This window comes from Corvus kubaryi, unplaced genomic scaffold (genome assembly GCF_017639235.1).
Source record: "Corvus kubaryi isolate FWS band 111438036 unplaced genomic scaffold, C.kubaryi_AGA036_p1.0 71, whole genome shotgun sequence".
In the NCBI taxonomy this organism is placed as follows: domain Eukaryota; kingdom Metazoa; phylum Chordata; class Aves; order Passeriformes; family Corvidae; genus Corvus; species Corvus kubaryi.
The window spans coordinates 13,778,006-13,798,125 of NW_024582059.1; the positions used below are offsets into that span (position 1 = coordinate 13,778,006).

Genomic DNA, 20,120 nt, shown 5'->3' on the forward strand with positions numbered 1-20,120 from the left:
GTGTTAGTGAAGTCCCACTTGCCTGTGACATGAGAGGAAAGGGTCATTACATGTCATTCCGTGAAAATGATACTTCACATCACAAACATCCAGAAATCGTTAACATGCTTAGCACCAAAACATGCTTACCAATTAACCTACATGTCTTAAATGAGTGTAAAAGAAAGGTACCCCTAGGAGGGCTTGTCTTCTAAGACTGGGAATGAGAAAATGAGGAGAAAAATCCCTAATGGATGTTATTGAAGAAAAAGGTGACAACTACTTAAATACATATTCTAGCTGAGGAAAATGCCACCTGAACAAGTGCTTCATTTCACTCAAAATACTTAATGGCAACAGAAGTGCAGTTTACAAGTAACAAGCACACAAATACCTAGGAGGGGTTGAGATCTGCCTGCTATCCAACCATCCTTTAGCCCTGCCATCCAATGACATCCTTGGTCCTGCAGCTCTTTCCAGCAGCACTAACCTCACCCAGTCCCACTGACAATCCCTTACAGAGACACAGCCAGGTTTGAGGGTGGCAACTCAATTTAGACACACAGCTTCCCACTTGGGCCCACAAACACCCAACTATAACACTGCTTGGCAGTCTGGTTTATATTAATTTACATATATAAACAAGGGAGCCTATTTTTGTCTGAGAGCTCTAAACAACCAGCAGCTGTAAGGGCTGATCAAGGTCAATGACAAACAGCAGACAAGGTATCTCAGCAGCACATGTGGCTCTGGCCTCTTCCTCTCAGACATCCAGCAAGACAAACATTACCTGCTGCGCTGTGCCCGAGGCACCACCTAAGTTCACACCGGTGTGTTTCTGTACTGGGACCTGAAGGCCCAGAACTAAAGCTGCTGCTGCTGCTGGAGAAGACCATGCCAACAAAAGGAGAGAAGGATAAAGCCATCCACTTCTCCAAGGAAAACCCTTTGATTTACGAACCCATCATTTCACCACTTCACCCTTGCTGGAAGGGTGCAGTGAGCCTTGGCTGTTACCTGGAGCACCTGAGCCCTTGGAAGTGGTCACAAAGTCACCAGCTGGCCCCGCTCCCAAAGCTGCTCCCTGCACACTGCCGAACACTCCAGGGGACATCATGAGTCTGACAAAACAGCAAACGTGGACAATATGGGATGCTGGGGCACCCACAGCAGACACTGTTTTGCTACCTGCAGGCATGTGAAACTTCCCTGCATAAGCAGTATTTGCCACATTAGGTCTTATTTGCTGCAGAAGGACTACCAGGAGCTGACCCTGAACCACTGGAGCACCTTGGGGATGTGACAGAAGACTCCAGTGTCCAAAGATTAGCATCAGGAGCGGGAGGAGGCAGGACTGTGACCACAGTAGTACTGCAAATAGAGAAAGAGTGCCCTGAGGTATGCAACTGTGGCAAGGACTTCACACACTGGGACACAGAGAGGACATCCAACAAGTTTAGAAATCCCAGGTAGTTTCAGTCCCCACTGGCTCCATCTCAAGTTTAATTTGGCAACACAAATGTGACTTTGCTCTACGTGCCATCCCAAGAGACTAATAAATACCAACTTGTTTTGAAAGGCTGCCCTGTGTCACTGAAAGCCTTCAGTGACTGCACTGCTCACCAGTGGAACAGCGTACAGTCTCACCTGGACTCGCTGGATAACCACAGACAGAAAAAACCCCATGCCTGTCTTGGAGCTGAAGCTCTTTGCCTTTAGAAAGGTGCATGTATGGCCCATCTCACCACCATACATTCCTAAGGCCCTGTCATTAGCAGTTTGCCTGAGAAGTCATGAAGAAATGTAAAGGCCAAACAACTTAAGTTTTACACACTCACATTAATTTCTTTCCAGAGATGGAAAAAAGCCATCCTTCCCCTGGGATCACAGGCTGCCCAGCCAGTCCAACAAGGGTCCTAGTTCATTGTCAGGCTTGCCAAGTCACTGAATGTACCACCTCCCAGCTTACATGGGATATCAAAAACATCTGACAACTACTTCTTTGTTGACCTCACATCCCTTCCTCACATCAAAATATCAGATGTTTTAGTGGTTGGTATACATTTGTTTTACCTTCCAAAGCATCACACCACCATTATTCACTCCTTAGAAAAGATGTACCACTGCACTGAGATGAAGGGTACAAAAGGTGAAGTTTATACTTAGTATTGTGTCTTGTGTAATTGATGAATAAAACCAGTCAAGTGGAGCTTAACAGGCACAATTATCTACAAAGCTAAGCACAACAAAACCCTGAAAACAACAGGGAAGGGCTGAAGCAGTTATGCAATACAATGTTTCAACACCTCATAAAACTTTCAAAAAACAAACAAAAACTCAAAAGTTCCAAGAAGTTGACACAATCTTTTCTTCCTGAAGCTGCCAGCTGTCTCAAAACAGCACCAATGCTTAGAAGTCGTTTATCAGGTTTTCATATCTGGTGGAGTTCCAACTTTGATTTCTCTCTTCTGTCCACTTTAACCCATGGATCTCAACACAAATAGGCATATCAAGGTTTGATTTTTTTTTTGTTTTAACTCTGTTAGATCTTAAATACACTGTAGCAAAGAATGAGGAAAAAATGTTTTCAGGACAGCCCATCTGTGAATGGCGACAGGCCTGCTTCCCAGGAATGCTCTTGTGTTTTCTTGGTTTGCAAGGACACTAGCAAAAGTTGAGGATAAGTGGTGTATGTTTCTACAACTCAACTTTCTGACAATCAGTGCATTTAGCTCGAAGGTGTGGGAATAGCAGTAAAGCTGGGCCAAGAATGAAAACCCCTGACGAGCCATCAGCCCTGACACCATAAATAGAGAGCTTCCCTATTTATAACACAGGGCCTATGCTTTGCCCCTACATCTTTGGAAAGCTACACAGGATCTTCAGTCTCTGCAACTGCTAGAAGCACAAAGCACTCACTTATACTGCTCTAATTAGAATGAACAGACAATGATTGATTAATTAGCTTTCCTTCTTCTAGTAATTTTATCAGAGAGCTGGTACACCCTTTCTATGTATAGTTTCCAGCTGCTCACAAGACAGGCTTTTGCTAGAGGATGTGGCAAAATCCACAGCCATATGTGTACCAGGACGTACAGGAACAGCACCAGATGGCTTCTACCGCCTGGAAACTACAGAGAAACCATCAGTCCTGAGGTTACACCTTCAGTGGCAAAATCTGCATTTCTGGTCAGAAGAAGCTGTGTCTTGGAAGAGTTTCAAGTGATTTCAGTCTGCTTGGACACCTGGCCAAAACTCTTCATTGACTCCCCAGCTTGACAGTAAGCAACTCGGAGCATTTGCTCGTCTCGGTTGTTGCTGTGAGGAAAGTGCTCACAGATTCTCAAAAATAGGTGTCTTACTAGCTTGCCCAGATCAGAAATGGTAGTAGAAACACAGGGAAGAGAGAAACAGGTGAGGTAAAGTAAGGTAAGAAATTCCTCTGGGTTAAATGCTAGCAGCTTGCAAGTCTGAGGATAGATGAGCCAATTTCATTGCTTTGCCATGCTTGTTAATGCAGTGCACATCCACACTGATGATGTGAGAGCACTGTACAACCCACGTCTAAAAATGAGACGTGTGAGATACATGTTTCAATGCACAAGGCAGCTGAGTATTTAATCAGACACCAACAACGACCTAAATTTCACCTGTATAATCTTTCTATCCTCTGAGTACTGAAAAGCCTTAATTCTTACAGGAAAGCAGCAGAGTTCTCTCCTTTTGGAGATGAATTGCACCAACACATTAAACCATCTAGCAAGGTGAGACTAACAGCATTAGCACTTAGGGAAGCCCGGTTCAACAGCCAAAAACTCCATGAAAATCTGGTACTGCCTTCAACAAGCACAAGAAAATCAGAACAACACTATGGCCCAAATCTATCAGTCACCACCATTTTATTAAGGCACTGCACAAAAGCAAGTAAGCAGCAGTGGATCTAACAAATGCCCTGACAAGATTTTTATACATTAAGTAGTAAACTTCAGCGGACTGCTGATCCCCCAGTCTCCAGTGGCGTACCCCAGAGATGTTTTTGCATATGGATATCCTGGCTCTACTTCTAGCCTGTGATGAGGTTCATGATTTCAGTCCTATTGAAGTCAGCCAACTATTAAAACATGAGTGTTTTAATGAAACTGGAAAAAGAGAAAACCAAAGTGCAACAATCAAAATGCCTGCAACTGAAAGTGCGCTAAGACAGAAGTATGCCCAAGATATCTCCCTGCCCTTATGAAGATTTATCCTTTTTTTTTTTGGTCAGAATAACTTGTGTATTAGCTATTCAATGCTTTTAACAGCATTACCAGTAAAATACCAGCATTTAACCACTAGCAGCACAAGTACACTCACCAACTCTTCCAGAAAACATCTTCCCCAGTGGAAGTGTGATTCTGCCACTTGAAAACTGGTAATTGGGGAGGGGGAAAGCATGCTGTTTGCCAAGGCCTTTTTGCCCCTTCCTGTCTCCCTTAAAGCTCCCAAGAAGGACCCTCTGATTTCCCTCTGCCCACTTTCAACTCTGACCACCCAGGCATCCCAGACTCCTAGCTGTCACAGGCAACATCTGGAGTCGTGGACCAGGATGAAGAAATCAGACTCTATAAACCACTTAAACTAAATACAGACTTTGCAAAGCTGTCATCTGCTTTTTGAAAACAATCTCACCCAGTCAGCTAAAACTGCTCCTGTGGCTTCACTCACACCACCTCTGCAGGCTGTGGTTTGTCAGCAATAAAACCAGAGGAAGGTGCACAGGGAGGAGGCCAGGGATGCTGGACAGTTTCAAGAACACACCTTGGTGACTCTACAGGCTCTGGCATGGCCAGGCAGATGAGACACACAACACGTAGACAGCTGGAACCGCCCTGCCTGACACCAGCTCCACAATTTCACCTTCCTGCTCCTTGCAGAATGTCTCTGTGAAGGTATTACATGCTTGTTGCATCTTGTGCTCAGATTACGTGACACTGTTGCACGCAAGGGTGTGAGAAGCACTGTGCTCTGCACCTGCACAGCACCAGGAGCAAACCCTGTGGGGAGACCATATCCCCACTGTATGACAGCTACCCTCGCTTTCTGCCTGCTGCTCTTCCCCACATATGGCTGCACACCTTATGCTCAAACCTCTAATAGCACGGGGCAAAAACTTTGAAGCATGGAGCAAACAATGTTAACATCAAAATGTAACCTCCTCTGACTTTCAGCAGCTTAAGTTTACTATATCCATCGAGGAGTCTGGGTTTTACAAGTCCAGTTTGCAAATCTTGAGGTCTTCCTTTCCTGAGCATCGTGAACGGTGCTATGCTCGCAGCAGAAAGCAGAGCAGGATGAAGAGAAGCCTAATCAGAGAGACTCACAACAGCAGCAGTGCTGAAGCTGATAAGATTCTGATAATTTGGTTAAAAAGAATGAAATGTAAGCAGAGAGTAGACTCACTGAATGAAAAGTAAGTGTGGGGGGAAGACAGTAAAGGACAGAGGACAGACCAAAGGAGGTGACAGTCCCCCAGAACACTGTTGATCACAGTGGTGGGAACAGTCCACAGATCAATGCTGAGAGGTCCCAAGTCACAGAAGATTCTGCAGTCCCCTTTCATCCAGAGACACTAGTGACTCTTATCAAGAAGATGGTTTACCTGCACAACACATATGGTACTGCTCATTCATTTATTTAGCATGGCTACTTACAGTCTTAAATGTGAGAGAGGCTGGCTCAGTTATTAACACTGCCTTCACTTTATAAAGCTGTTTCTGGTCATGTCAAGGCAGGAATGCAAGGGCAAGAAGTGAGAGGCCACCGTGACATCCCAGGGTGTCACTTCACATATGCTTTGCCAGCTACTCCCCTTCACAGCTGTGAGCAGACACCTACCCTAAGAAAGCAAAGCCCTTCCTCAGACAGAGGCATAGAAAGCCTTCCCCACTTCGCTGCCTTTTGTCTCGAGGACACAGCCTCTCTGAGGAGCTATAGATGCAGAGTGGCATGGGCACAGACAGCTGGAGCAGGCTCTTGGAAAGGGCTGCTCAGGCACAGAGGGCTTCAGTCTGGCAAGCATCAGCTGGCAGAGGGAAGAATCCACCTTCAGACCCTGGAGGCAAACTAGTATGGATAGTTCTTTCAAAGAAATAAAGCACCATAAGTTGCAACAGAAACACAGGGAAAACATGTTCAGAGTACCCAGAGAGAGCCTGTTTTCCTCTTCAGGCTATGGTAGAGAGCTGCAAAAGGTGGTCATTCAGCCAGGCTTGCTGGCCACTGGCAGGCAGCACAAAAGCTGTGGCTGGTCCATGACTACTGAGAAACCCCCAATGTCCACCATGTACACCTCAGCAAATCCCACAGCTCCAAAGCAGCAAGTCCAAGGTGGGCAGGATGCACTAAACCTTGGCATGACATACTGAGGATGGACACCAGAAGCATAGGGGGAATTCGGGAAATGGGTGCACAGATGCTGGATTTGACAGGCTGGTACTACGCACTGCAAAGCTGTGACACTTGAGAATCTCACTTGTGGCAGCCCCAGGCTTTGATTAAGTAATATGATTTTCAGAAGCACTTGGTTTGCTCCTCACTCTGTTCCCACTTATTTCAATCCTGTAGTGGTTTGCATGGGAGCAAGACAAAGCCACATGTTTCTGAAAAGCCACACCTGCACAGTGCAGACTCAGTAGAGCACCCCTGCCCTTGCTTTCAAGGGCATTCCCCATCAGCTTTACAAATATTGCTTGAAAATATGTTACTGCAAACAAGCATGGTGACTAGGAAAAGGGAGGTAAGGGATGCAGTCCTATTAAACATTAAAAAAAAATTTATTAATTTTATCTACTGGGCATTCTGAGAAAAGAAGATATGAGCATCTGTACATTCCTTTCTGGTGAGTTTTTATAAGCAGGCAGCTGTTTAAAAGGCAGGTCAGGTGTTAAAGAGAGAGAGCACATCTTCACAGCTCTTTTCAGCTACCAAAAATACTTGATTTCTGATAAGAAGTTTCACACAGATCTTTGAGATAAAGTCTTATTTCCAACACAACTTAAGGAAGAGTATCGGGCTGCCTGAAGACAATTGAGTCAAACTCAAAATCAACAGCCACCACACTACTAAAATCTCTCCTAGAAGCTGTGACTCTCAACCATACTTACTCAGCTTAATGAAGTCATCATTTTTGTCCAGCACAGACAACTATGCTGACTACAAAAATGGTTGAGGCATTCAGAAAACTTGTGTGTATCACCTCCAGCTTCTTCCCTGCCCTCTTCCTTTGCCTCACCAGACACAGCCACCTACCCATTTTATCCTGAACACATCTTCCAGCTTCAGCATGGTTGCAGGAAAGGGGCCAGTCATTAGTGCCACACACCATGCCAAGGTTGCATGCTCCTTCCAAGCCAGGCAGGCAGACAGCCTTTATTTCATTTGCAGGCTTTACTTCAGCTGCACCTTCAGAAAGCCTCTGAGGAGTACGCATGATACAGGAACGAGGAGTAACAAATATGACATAGATAAATTCAAGTTGAGGTTGCCAAATTGCCCTACAAGCCCTGAGTCAGAAGGCAAAAAGATGGTCATTCTTACTGCAGCTCTGACTTTTGAGGTAAAGAAGCATTAAAATTGTCTCTCTTGGCCTCTGTAAAAACAGATCAGACTGATTGTAAAAAACTAGTATCTTCCTTCCCTGGGCTCATCCTTGTTTTTACCTCTCAGCAAAATGAAATCAAGAGAGAAATCCGGTGGTTCTAGTAATACTTGTGTGTTTAGAGACCAGACTTCAGAGTTGCATTTAAGAACATCTTACAGCCATTTTAGGTGCTCACTAGATTTCTTTACTGTCAAGAAATCAGATTTTTATTTGTTTAGGTTCTCCTAAAGAGCCTTCTCTCTCCTCAGTGTAGGCTCTCCTAGTCCTGCAGTCTCAGAAAATACTAGCACAAGTCAGTTCTCATGATCAAGACCACACAAATTTTAAAACAACTCCCACTATAAACATCTGGCATATTCAAATCCCTCAGCCAGCCAGTTCAACACAATGCAGGCATATTTAAGATATCTAAGGGAAAGCACTTCCTTTACTTCTCATTCAACAGAATACCTATTGTTTCTAAATTAATTCTAATTTCTGTCTTCTAATTTTAAAGTCATTCTGAAGCCCAAATGGCATCAATTCCACTGAAATGGACACACCATAAAGCAAATCCACTGCAGCCACTAGTGAAGGCACAGCAGCCTCAAACAGCTTGGTCAGATCCTGTGGCCGGTCAAAGGAGCAAAAGGGATGAGTACAAAGCGACCAGTTTAATTCCGTGGGTTTTTTTTTTACAAATAACATTTACTATGAGTGCCAAAACATAAACATACACAGCTCTTTGTCTGCAACCTGCTCACAACAAACACAAGCCCTGCCACCTCTCCTCCAGAGCAACCAGGGCCTCCTGCCTGACTTCTTACCCACCGGGAAGAGGCTAAATGACGAAGATCCACACAGACTGTCCTTCCAAGCAGGTGGCACATCTGAATTCTCAGCTGTTCCAGGGTTTATGATTAACAAGCATGCTGCCCTGAACACGGAGCTCTCTGCCACTGTAACCCTGTGCTGAGGCTCAGGACAAGTGGACTCACATTGGAAAAGAAAGGCCACTCAGTTCAGAGAAATCCAGAAGAGCTGGATCCCCTAGGTTTGATTGCTTGTTTTGGTGGTGTTTTTTCTGCTTTTTGAAAGAGAATGAACATGATGATGATATTTCTACCAGCAGCTATGAGCAGATAGATTCCACAATGCACAGAAAGGCAGTGCTCCTCTTCACATTTGCATCCTAACAGGAAAAATTGTAAAAAAAAAATCATAGGTTTTTCTGCTGTATCTTACCAGACAAAACGTTTGAGGCAAATTTGGCTTGAGACATTGTTCTGTAACTCTCTTGAGACACTAATTACCAAAGTCCAGGTTTTCTCACTAGCAGAAGTCAAATGAAATCCAAATTACTTGAACAAAACAAATCTCTACAGCAGAAAACAAGTTCCACATCTCAGACTCGAGCTTATATGAAGCTTTACAAACTGCTAACAACCAGCTAGTTGTTTTACACTCCTCTATAATTCTACCCATATCCCAAAAGAGCCTTTACCTTAGGTACCTGGCCTGTCTTTTCTTCTCCAGCATGCATATTCAGATAAAACACTTATCTAAGAATCATCACAGGCAGCCAAGACATCATGGCAGACCTGAAGAAAATCAATCCAAGTGAAATTAAAGGACTGAAAAAGGGGAAATTTAGATACAGTTATGAAGAATAATTTTCTTTTCCTAAAACCACTGCAGTACAAAATTATTGCTTCCTGTTAGAGACGTAATGTATGCTATCATCTGATAAATTTCAGGAAATCAATGCAAACCCAGATTAATTTTACAAAACAGCGAGTTCCATACGTCACTACCAAAATTGCCAAGTTGTTTCTCCTAAGACGTGGTCAGAGACTCTGGAGACTTCAAGAGCCTAACAACACAAGTGAAAATTAGAGCAGGTCAGACAGAAGCTTTATTAATCATGGTCATGGTGAGAGAACTCTGGAACAGCATTCCACCTCTGCATCCTTGCCAAGTGATAGCAGAGACACCAACTATAGACTATTTTGCAGAGGAAAAGGTAAAAAAGGAGGTGAGGAAAAACAACCATGTAAATACTAACAAAGCTAGATACCCACCCCTAAGAGGTCTCTAATTACCTCACTAATAACCACAATTTGAAGAAACAATGAATTGGCAAACATTGTGACAAAGTGGGAAACTGGCTTGTGGGAGAGCAGTGGGAGTAATACCTGGTATTACCCTGGTATTAACAAAAGTAGAAAGGTTGAATCGCTTAAAAGCAGTCAGCTTTGAGTCAAAAAACCCCGTTATTTTAGTCAGGATAAACTTCTTAGGCATCTTAAATCTTAATTTTAGCACCACAATGTAAAATCCAGAAGAAAGGGCACTTCCAGAAAATAAACCTCTACTGACTTACACTCTTTCAGTGGCACACACTCCACCAGTAATTTCTGTTCCCTGAAGAGGAGAGGCATAAGAACCACTTTGCCAGCTGCTATCCCCCTCTCCACATTGCATCCACAAGGTCAGCAGATGTGACCACAAACACAGCTTTTAATTAACACGTTTTCTTTCATTTCAAAAGGTGCCCTCTAAAGAGCTCCTCCAAGAGGAACTGCTGAAACGATTCTGTGGCCACTGCTTGACATCTTCGTGAGTAGCATGAATGAGAAGCAAAATTGAGTAGTGAAAAATAAAAGGGAGGGATCACTCCACCCCTAGAAAGTCATGCAGCCTTCAAGAGGTTCAAAAGCCCCTGCCTATTTTCATGTCTCGGTGTTACTCTCAAATACAACCAAGGCACTCTGTAAGCCCTGGTAAGCATTTCTGAAGTCCAGAGGGGACTCCTCAGGGGCTGCCTGAAGGGGACAATCACTATTGTGTCACAGCCTCCCACATGAGGAGATGGAGCTCACTTCCAGAGCTGGGCAGAGGTCACCCGCTTCTAGCTGCCCTCCCGGGCTGGGCAGGATCAAGCCACAGGGCAGGAAAACCAAGAGACCTCAGCCCACACTGCCCAGTCCAGCAGAGGCTGGAGAGACGCAGCTGCAATCCTACCAGTTCCTGGCATTTCTCCCATTCTCTACCTCAGACTCCCCCTGACAGTCGTCTTTATCATTTTCAACAGCTCAGGACCCCATGTCCCACACATACATCTTCATCACCTATCAGAAATGGCTTCATTCACAGGCCCACAACAATGGAAAACAGAAAAGATGATCTTCAACAAGCCTTTCTACACAGAAGGTGCAAGAAGAAGTGGGGGTGAAAGAGGAAGGCTTGATTCTTCTTGGTCCCATTTGCAAAAGAAAACTAAGAAATTCAGCTCCCAGTGCTGCAAGACAAAGCAGACCCACACAGAGCAGTGTGTGGCATGGGGCTCTCCCCCAGTTTACTGTTACCATAAAGGCTGCTGTGACTGTTCACCATAAGCTAAAAAGAGCAGCTGTTCCTTGCTTTACAGCACATCCCTCCCACCTGCCCCAGCCAGCAGAAATCCCACTGCAGCCACTGCCAGTAACGCTATGTTAGCAGAGGAACACCACTTCTCAGGCTTGGCCACAGGCTCCTCAGAGAGCAGCACTGAAGAACCTTTTTCAGAAAAAATTAAACCTGTAGGATAACTGGGACTTGGTTTCACATCTTGGTGACAGACCCTAATTTAAGGGGTAGAAGAAGGGCACTTGGGATCAAACACAAAGAACCTTTTATTTCTATTTCAAAATCTGAGATTGGCCCTCTTCTACAGGCCTAGCTGAAAGCAGGATTACCCAGCTGAGAGCAGTCTACATTTCAGCATTCAGGATTCATGAAAACCATTTCCAGCTCTGATCTACTTGCTGTGAATCCTCCATTTTCATCATCAGCTTATGCTTGCTTTATTTTATGGGTAAAACAGCAGCATAGCCCAAAGATGTTTCTCACAGTATTTCTGAAGCAGCCAGGACTGAATTTCTGGGGCCTCTGCACTAGTCTTGAACTAGCTGGGTGATTTGCTGGATGAAGTATCCTCACCAGTTTGAGCTGAATATTCACTAGGCTTGGCTTCCTTTTACCAAGCATCTCATTTATTCCAGATCCTAAATTTACAAGTCCTCAGAAGATGAACAGTTGTTATGCACAGAGAGGACTTAAGCGCTCCTGCTATTCCCAATCTCTTTCAGTAATTGTCTAGAAACCACGTGCAAGCAAAGCAAGAGAGGCCAAATTCAAGGTCAACTCCTCATCATCCAGCATTCAACACCTACCAAATCATTTTGAGAGAAAGAGACAAAACACACTGACAGAGGAAAGGAGCAATAGAGTCAGTCAGGTCAGATTTGCACATACTACATGGGGAACTGTAGCTATTTTGCATACACCTTCTCTCTCTATCATGCAATAATAGATTACACTAGAAAAGACCCAAGCTCTACAGAGAGTAGCCCGCAGTTTGAGGAATTTTTGCTCTAATTACCCCCAGCACAGGATTTTTATTGTATTATGGAAAGAAAAGTACCTGTATCTTTACCACGTGCCAAAACCAAGAAATTAAAGGAAGGGAAACTGGAAGGCCAACACTCAAAAGAGTCCAGAAGACAGGCTCAGGGTTCCTTCAAATAACAACATACAATTAAACCACTCCTTCGCCCTGGGAAGGAGAGGCAGTAGCTGCTTGTGGTTCTGCAGTCATGGGTTCTGTCCTTTGGAACACAATGAAGAAGATGCAGTTTGAGTCTGGGGAACACAACGCTACAATGACTTCCTTTCCAATTAAGAAAAAAAGTTGACAAGGGATTCTGAAAGAGGGAAACAAAATTTACAAACCCTCTTGGCCAAACTCAAGTTTGTTCTCCACAGCTACACTCAACACAGATCTGCTTGTACTCTTTGGCATAAATGAGAAAACTCCCAGCAACAGCTGAACAGGAGTAGGCATAAGGATGCAGTGCAACTGGAAGGACAAAGCAGAAGACACTCGTGACTCATGGGCCTCTCTTCCTTTTCATAAAGAGACAACATAATGCCAGATAACAAAATCTGCCCTGGGACCATCTGTGCTCGCCTCTGTTTTGATGAATTTCTCAGGCAAAGTGGGCAGACCTGTCTCCTCACCCGTGCTGCTCAGCTTTAGCTTTCCAGAGCCAGCTAGTGTTATTCAGCATCATTACTGTGTTACGTGAGATGATTATCAGCTCTGCTGGCTCCTCCAGCTCTAGAGCAATCAGCACAAAGCAGCTTCCATAATCTTCTCAGCCCACCAGCCTCAAGACAGTTTGAAGTGTATATAAAAAGCAGACTTACCTGGCTTGCTTCCTTCACAGTCATGCCCCAGTTGACCTTTGGTGTTCAAGCCACAGGTATACACCTCCCCATCTTCCAACAGGAACACAGAGTGGTTTCCTCCACATGCCACCTCCTTGACATTTCTATCATGGATGAATCCATACACCTGTGGTTCAGGAATGATGACCTGGAGGTTGCTACCTATCCCAGGTTGTCCATAAGACGAGTAGCCCCAGCATAGCATTTTCTCTCTTTTCAGCAAGTCATGTATCCTTCCTGGGCAAGAGAAACAGGGCAATGAGTGTGAATGAAGCAAGTACACCACAAGTGATCCTACAGAGATCCAGCTGTTCATAGCAGGAGGTGGAAACAACCAGAAAAGGCATTTCCTGCATGACTGTCAGGTTTGTGAACTGTCAGTAAACCATCACACAGACAAAGAGTAATCAAGACAGCTCAGCTGTGGTACTGAATCAGCACATTCATGCCTTGGCCATCTCTACCTGCAAGGCAGTAGAAATGTTCTGAAACCCAGGAGACCAAGCTTTTACTCTGCAAAATTACTCTGCTTCAAAAACTAAATATCAGACAATGCCCTAAACCAACTGTAATGCTTTTTAGACTAACAGGTCCAAATCTGAACTTTTAGAGTGTCATATTCGAGACCACTCCTAAACAGTCTTTAAAAATTACCTCAAAGGTGGTTAGACTAGCCCTGAACAGGTATTTGTGGTGTACTGGCCAATGCAGAAATGTGTTATTTCTGATAAACAAATATTAAGGAGTACTTTGCTCAATTGAACACAGTCTTGCAGCCCAAATTTGTGCATGTACACACACACAGAGAACTTTAGCCACACACTGAACACACACACCCCTGAACTACAGCAAGAATTATACAAGAAGAAGCAGTTCACGTGGAGCAGCACATTGACAGCTTGGCCCTGACAGCAATGGACAGGTCACGTTGATGCAGCTTGCCAGCAGTCAGGTGTTATCTTTTGCACTGTGCTCAGTGAAAGTCAGGGATTTCAGAGTGGGGTAACATGGAAAGGGAAAAAATATAGCAATATAAATATATAAAATAATAAATATAATAAGAAAAAAATAAAATAATAAATATAAAATAATAAATAAAGTAATATAAAAGGTCCAAGGTGTGAACGTGATAAAGACAACAGGATGCTAATGCATAAAAGCTGGGGGAGAAAAACAGCATTCCATAAGAAGCACATGAAAGATTTTAGTAATACTCCTTTGTCACTCCTAACCTCAATAGGTTTGGGTTATTTGTTAAACATGCTATACTAATAAGACATTGAGAACTCCTCTGATTGAACTGGAAACTAGTTATAGCTTTGTTTTTTCCTTTCTTTTTTTTTTTTTTTTTGCAAAGGGAAGAAGAAAGAAGATTAGAAAATGAAAGATCTGAGACATCAAGTCTTACGACACACCATGCCAAGTTTTAAGCTAAGGCAATTTGCAGCAGCAGCATTTACTAACTTAGCACAAGATAGAAAAGCAAACGGTAACCCCTGAAGCACCAAAGATTCCTTCTCCCACTCTGAACAGACAGGAAACACATGCATTTCAGTTTGTTCCCAAAACCTGGTGCTAATTCAAGCTCTAGGTATTAGCAATAAAGCCTTTCCTAATCAAAGCCCTAAGCAAAGGGTGTGCATCTCTTACCCTTTGCCTGTCAGCTGTGGTCACTTCCATTGAGGCAGGACTGAGCTGGAAGAGGGAGGGAGAGGATTGGATTTTCCAGTTAGTACTTCATCAGTGGTGCAATTTCCTACCACAAACTGTTTACTAGGATCACTTATTATTTAACGTAATGCAGGACCCCATTTATCTCTAGCAGCCCTCCTTCCTCTATAGCGTAATTCAACTCATTCACACCCACGTGTGCTTATCACTGGCCAGCTCCAAAGGACGAAGAGGAAAATGCAGAGGTTACAAGGCTGTGCCTGATTAAAACAGTCATGGTGTACAGTCTGGATTTGGTTGCCCTAAGCACAAAAGCCTGCTGGAAGAGACCCCCTCTATGCTGGCTACGCTAAGAATAGGAATGCTGTGGGACACAAGAAAATTCAAGTGTGTGCATGTGCTTTAAATGTGCTTTAAACTGCTGCATTTATAGCGAACTTCATGTTCTATCACACCACCAAAAAAAACCAAAAAACCCCAAACTAAAAATGCACGAGCAGCACCCTGAAGGTGGCAGGGAATAGTTTCAAAACTGACACTGGAATGGCAGAAATCTGGGACTGCCATTTCTCTCAGCCTGGGGAACTGCCGTGTTACAAAGCCATGAGCAGCAATCCTGAAGATCCAAGGATCATGTTCCCTGCTAGGATAAATAGATACTGCCTCTGAGCTGAAAAGATCTCACCAGTATATGACTCGAACTACAATGACATTGTACCACATGATCTAAATATTAATTTGGGATACCTTCTAAAAGGGTACCTCAACAGTCTGCTCCCTACAGACTACAGTCATCTTCCCTAGTGCTAGTTTCATTTAAAAATGCTAAAAATACATTAATTACTTTCCTTGTGTTCATATTCCACATGAGAATTTGCTGCTAATGGGCAAGGGAATATGATGTGATTGATAAGAGATGGGTTTTTCACTCCAGCTAAGACACTACTTGAAACAGGAAGAGTTCAAACTCCCAGTAATCCATATAAACACTAGGGTGATATTTCAGAGTTCAACCCACCGTTCATGCTAGAGGCCAGATTTTCTGAAGCCCCTCATACTTAACAATCCTGACACCAGACACAGAAAATCTGGTTTTCACTAGTTTTTTTAAATCATTTCTATTGACTGCCACCCCCATCTTCTAAACATTTTGCCAATAAATCTCTGTGCAGCTCAGTTTCACAGGAACAGACCAACACTTTCCACTGGAGAGCAAAAACTAACATAGCCACTTAGAATTTCAGTGTACAGGCACAGCTAAATATTTCCAATGGCCTGGTGAATTTACTTATGTGGAAGACATTTTAAAAACCACGACTTTTAAGACTGTTTTTTTTCTCCCCCCTAAAAAAAGCTGCTGGAGGTCTTAATACATTATATATTCAAGTAGGAGCTGTGTCCTGAAACACAACGAGGCTTTAAATGACAATTTCACACTCTGTTTCCAATCTGGTTAAGGCAGTTACTCTTCTTTGACAGTAGAAGAGGGAGTAAAAGTGCATCTTCCACTGCAAACTACCTCTACAAACTGAACACCTTTCTCATACTAAAACAATTACATAAAAAGTTTCTAGTGTAGGCAAGCACTAACAGACATGTGCCTGCACATACACATGTATATACTAAATATATGATTTATATTCACTTGTCTGAAATTTTATATAAGTGATTAATATTCCTAGTGCCCAGCTCAATACACCTTAAAAAAGCTGAATTTTTATCTTCAGAGGGCAAACCTTTAGGGGAGATGTTTTTCTTAAAAGCATCAGTTAGGGATTAAAGTTCACAGTTCCTTTTAAAAACGGGATTGCAAAAAGCACAAGAACTGCAGTACCCAACTGCATCACCTATTCCTATTCTTCACAAATCCCAACACAGCCAGCTTGGTATTCATGTTTCAGAGATAAGAACAGATGCAATGCAGTAAAGCCAGTCATTTGCAGAAAAACCCCACAAACTTAAAAAAAAAAAAAAAAAAAAAAGGAAGGGGGAAGATATACCACCACATCCTCAGAGCCTGACATTCCAGGAATAATTCACCATCAAAACAGTGAAGTACATACATAGCACAGCTAGAGCTAGGAAAACCTCACACTGTGAGGAATATTTTGAGGAAATCTATTGTGGGTGGAAGACCCACCCTCTGCTATAATAAGGTTCTGCTGACATACTAAGTATATATCCTTTGGTGAAAAAAGCCCCGGTGCTTTGGTAAAGTAATAATGCTGCACGTATGATCATGACAGGATGTATTTTATTTTGTCTTTTTTTTTTTCTTTTCCTCTCTCTTTTTAAAAGCTCTCATGCCATGCACAGTCTCTCCTCACAATCACACAAACATATTCTAAAGCCATTTCCACTCTGCGCTCTTTCTGGGAAAGTCAGCTTAGTAAATATCACGATTGCAACAAACAACACTCAACGCTCAATGCTCTCTAAACAAAGAGATCTGCCAACTGGCAGGGCATGAATAAACAAGTTTTTCCTTCCCTCTTGTTTGTGAGATTTCAGATAGCAAATGTGTTTCTTCTACCGGCATTGCTCAACAATGACGGAATTTACTACCTCTTTCTGCCACTAACCCTCCGAGTCCACTTTCTTCTTCCCTTTGCCTCCGTTTCAGTCCAACTCAATGTCCAATGCAAACCAGGTTCCGGAACAAGGGAACACAAGGTGTACCAGCAAATGAGTTAATGCAGGAGCAGAGCATTTCCACTGCACAGCCGCATGCCCTCAGATGGAGATGGCCCCACAGACGACATATAAAAATAGACACCTAAAATCAAACATGACAATCCCCTCGCCATCACCTCCATTTTGCAATCCCAGTAAAATCACCTCTCCCTCCCTGCCTTCACCCCGGACACCCCGGGCTCCTTGGCTTCCTGCGGCTGCTTCCCAAGCCCAGACCGACACTTCCCGGCGGGCACAGACCGACCCTGGAGCGACAGCAGCCCCCTGCCCACCCCGCAGCCAGGTGATGCTGCAGCAGCAGCGGCGAGCGGCTCCTGCCGCAGCCGCGTGGCCGCCCCGGGCTCCCCGCCCCGGGCCGGGGACGCGCGTCCTGCGCCAGGGAGGGCGGCGGGAACTCCCCCGCGCATGGGCTCGGTACCGGGACCGGCCGCAGCCCCACCGCGGCGCTGAGCTCTCCCTCTCCAGCACTCACCGCCACCGACCCCGCCGCTGCCGTCGCGGCGACGAGGAAGTCCCGGCCCTGCTGCCGCTGGGAGTGACGCGCAGCGCGGCCAATGCGCAGGGCGGGCGCAGGGAGGGCCGGGAATCGCCTTCCCCCGGGGCCAGGGCACAGCGTGGGCTCAAGGCTCCTGGCGGCGGCCCGGCCTTCCCGCCGGTGCTGGAATGCCGCGGGAGCTGGCGTGGCGGCGGAGCGCCAGGGACAGCCGGCCCCGCCCGCTGGGGCTGCGGAGCTTTAGCCTTGCCGGCGGAGCGGATCAGTAGCCGCTCTAAACACAGCAGAAATCAACGCGTGAAGTTAAGCGCATTCCAGAATTTAAGCTGTTCTAAATGAAGGTCTCAAGGGAAAGCCAGCTTTCAAGTGTTTGAAAATGCGTTAAGCACGAAATATCACTTACTAATTACAATAGTCAGTTCCTTTCTCCTAGCCTGTTTCTTCTGCATTTTATGTGGCCTCTGGTCAGCTGGCAGGCTCGTTTGTTTAGGAACTCACACATTTTATACAAAGTTTCAACCTCAAAAAAAAGGTTTGTTGTCAAAGTTTCCGTTGACAGAGAGGGAAAAAAAAAAAAAACACAGGGGCCAATGAGCAAGCAATTATGTAACTCCCGAATACTGATTTTCTGGTTTTAGTACCATCTATTAGAAGAAGACTGTGCTCCACAAGAGCAATGCACAAGTTGGATCCTATTCAGGCCACTAAAATGACAGTCAATATTTGGAGCTAACCTCAGACAGATGTTTGCAAGGGCTTAGGATGGGGGGAAGAAGTCCCTAAGGTAAGTGTAGTGCCCACAAGTATCCATGGCCCTTACACAACATCTCTGGCCGTTTGCAGTGTTTGTGCATTTAGCAGACAATGTGTGACGGATCAGGTAAAAAATCACCTGTATTTGCATGGATTATGTTTGTTTAGAATAAAAAGAGCTGTCCCAGAGTAAAATTACACCTGTGCTGTAACAGCTTTGGCTTAACCAGTGTTACAAGCAGCTTCTAGAATAACAAAAAAGCATAGACAGAAGAAAACATGCTTTCTGTGTTTGCTTTTGTTTCTGTTTTGTTTATTTCATCGTCTGGAGACCTTTGCAAAATAGAGCATTTCCCTTTACACTCGGTTTCGTCTGTTTCTGATTGCACAATCAAGGAGAAGGTACACACACACACAACAAAAAAAAAAGAAGAAAATGATGGAGCAGAGCCTAGAATTTGTGTGAGAGGGCTAAGAGTCTCTTGTTAAAACCAATTTTTAACTGGTTACATTTCAGCTTCCTGGAGAAGTTTCAAGGCTGCTCTTGCACTTCTCTACAGGTGACACTCAGCTCAGATGAGCGGCCTAAAAAACATCCTGCTGCAGGTTCAATGTACTTTTGCTGCCTGTGTGAAGCCTTTTAAACTCACAGCTGAATGTGATGCTCACTCCTGTTACACTCTCCTGTATGTTTTACAACAGGCACTGCTTGAGAAAATGTAGACACAACCCAGTGTCCAAATTAATTTCAGAAAATCAGAGAGGAGTGCACTACCCTGAAGGTCTTTATATAATATATGTGTATATATATATATATATATATATGTATATAAAAGCACAGATTATTTGAGGACAAATTAAAAATAGCCTTGAAAGTGACTCTGGGCTTTAATCTCCCATGTGATGTTGCATCATGTGATGAGAAGGACATACCTCCAGGCTCTAAATAAACCTATTATCATTTAATCTCTAATGGGTTATTTTGAATTCCGAAGAGAATACATCTTTTGTGCACTTGCACAGCACAAAAGATCACTCTGGATTTCCTACCAGAGGCTTAGAAAACCATAAAAAGGGAAACAACAGCCAGGAGCAGGCTGATGAGGAAAAGCAGGCTAAGCTGCCAAACCAGAAATCTCAGGTAATGTGGCAGCATCAGCTGGGCATAAGATGTGGGCAACAACTTGGGTTTCTGCCAGTTCCCTCTTTCTGCAAAAATACACCTGCAGCAGAGTGGTGCCTTTCCTAGAGGATGTAAGCATCCCTGTGATGTCCTGTTTGTCCCAGGGGGGTGAGGGGGACAGGGATTAGATCTGAGCAGGCCATGTCCCCTCGCTCCCCTCAGCTGGGAGCTGCCATCCTCTGAGGTCCTATTTCCCCTCTTCCCATCAACACTCCCATGCCACCTGCTTTCCTGTACTGCCCTGGTGCTTGTGGTGAGTGCTTGAAGTTTTTTTTACTAATTACTATACTATAACTTAAAAGGAAGCTTTTTTTTGGGTTTTTTTTTTAGTAGGTAACAATGTCATTCTGCATCACACAGGAAAGACTGCCTTGATCAGCATATACGATGCATCTCTTTGAAATACGCTTACATCAGCCTTTGACTCCACTTGTGAATGGCTCCCCCATAGCAAGGAG

General features: G+C 44.2%; 1 protein-coding gene across 8 annotated transcripts in view; it reads right to left on the reverse strand.

The window, feature by feature from the left end:
* The window catches only part of LOC121674795 (probable E3 ubiquitin-protein ligase HERC3), a 45,301-nt gene extending 27,401 nt beyond the window's left edge, over window positions 1–17,900 (reverse strand). For 2 of the 8 annotated variants that reach the window (XR_006019845.1, XM_042049427.1), the window contains exons 1-3: window positions 17,706–17,900; window positions 14,519–14,563; window positions 12,848–13,105 (exon numbers count right to left, since the gene is read on the reverse strand). Coding sequence is in view for 6 of the 8 variants with exons in the window: in XM_042049427.1 (XP_041905361.1) it covers window positions 12,848–13,073 (226 nt within the window). In the remaining 2 variants the exon portion in view is untranslated. Of the gene's footprint in view, window positions 1–12,847; window positions 13,106–13,746; window positions 13,771–14,518; window positions 14,564–17,104; window positions 17,316–17,705 lie in introns of those variants that run through there. The other 6 variants (XM_042049425.1, XM_042049424.1, XR_006019844.1 and 3 more) reach the window with 6 other exon arrangements.
* Between the last annotated feature and the right edge of the window lie 2,220 nt (window positions 17,901–20,120).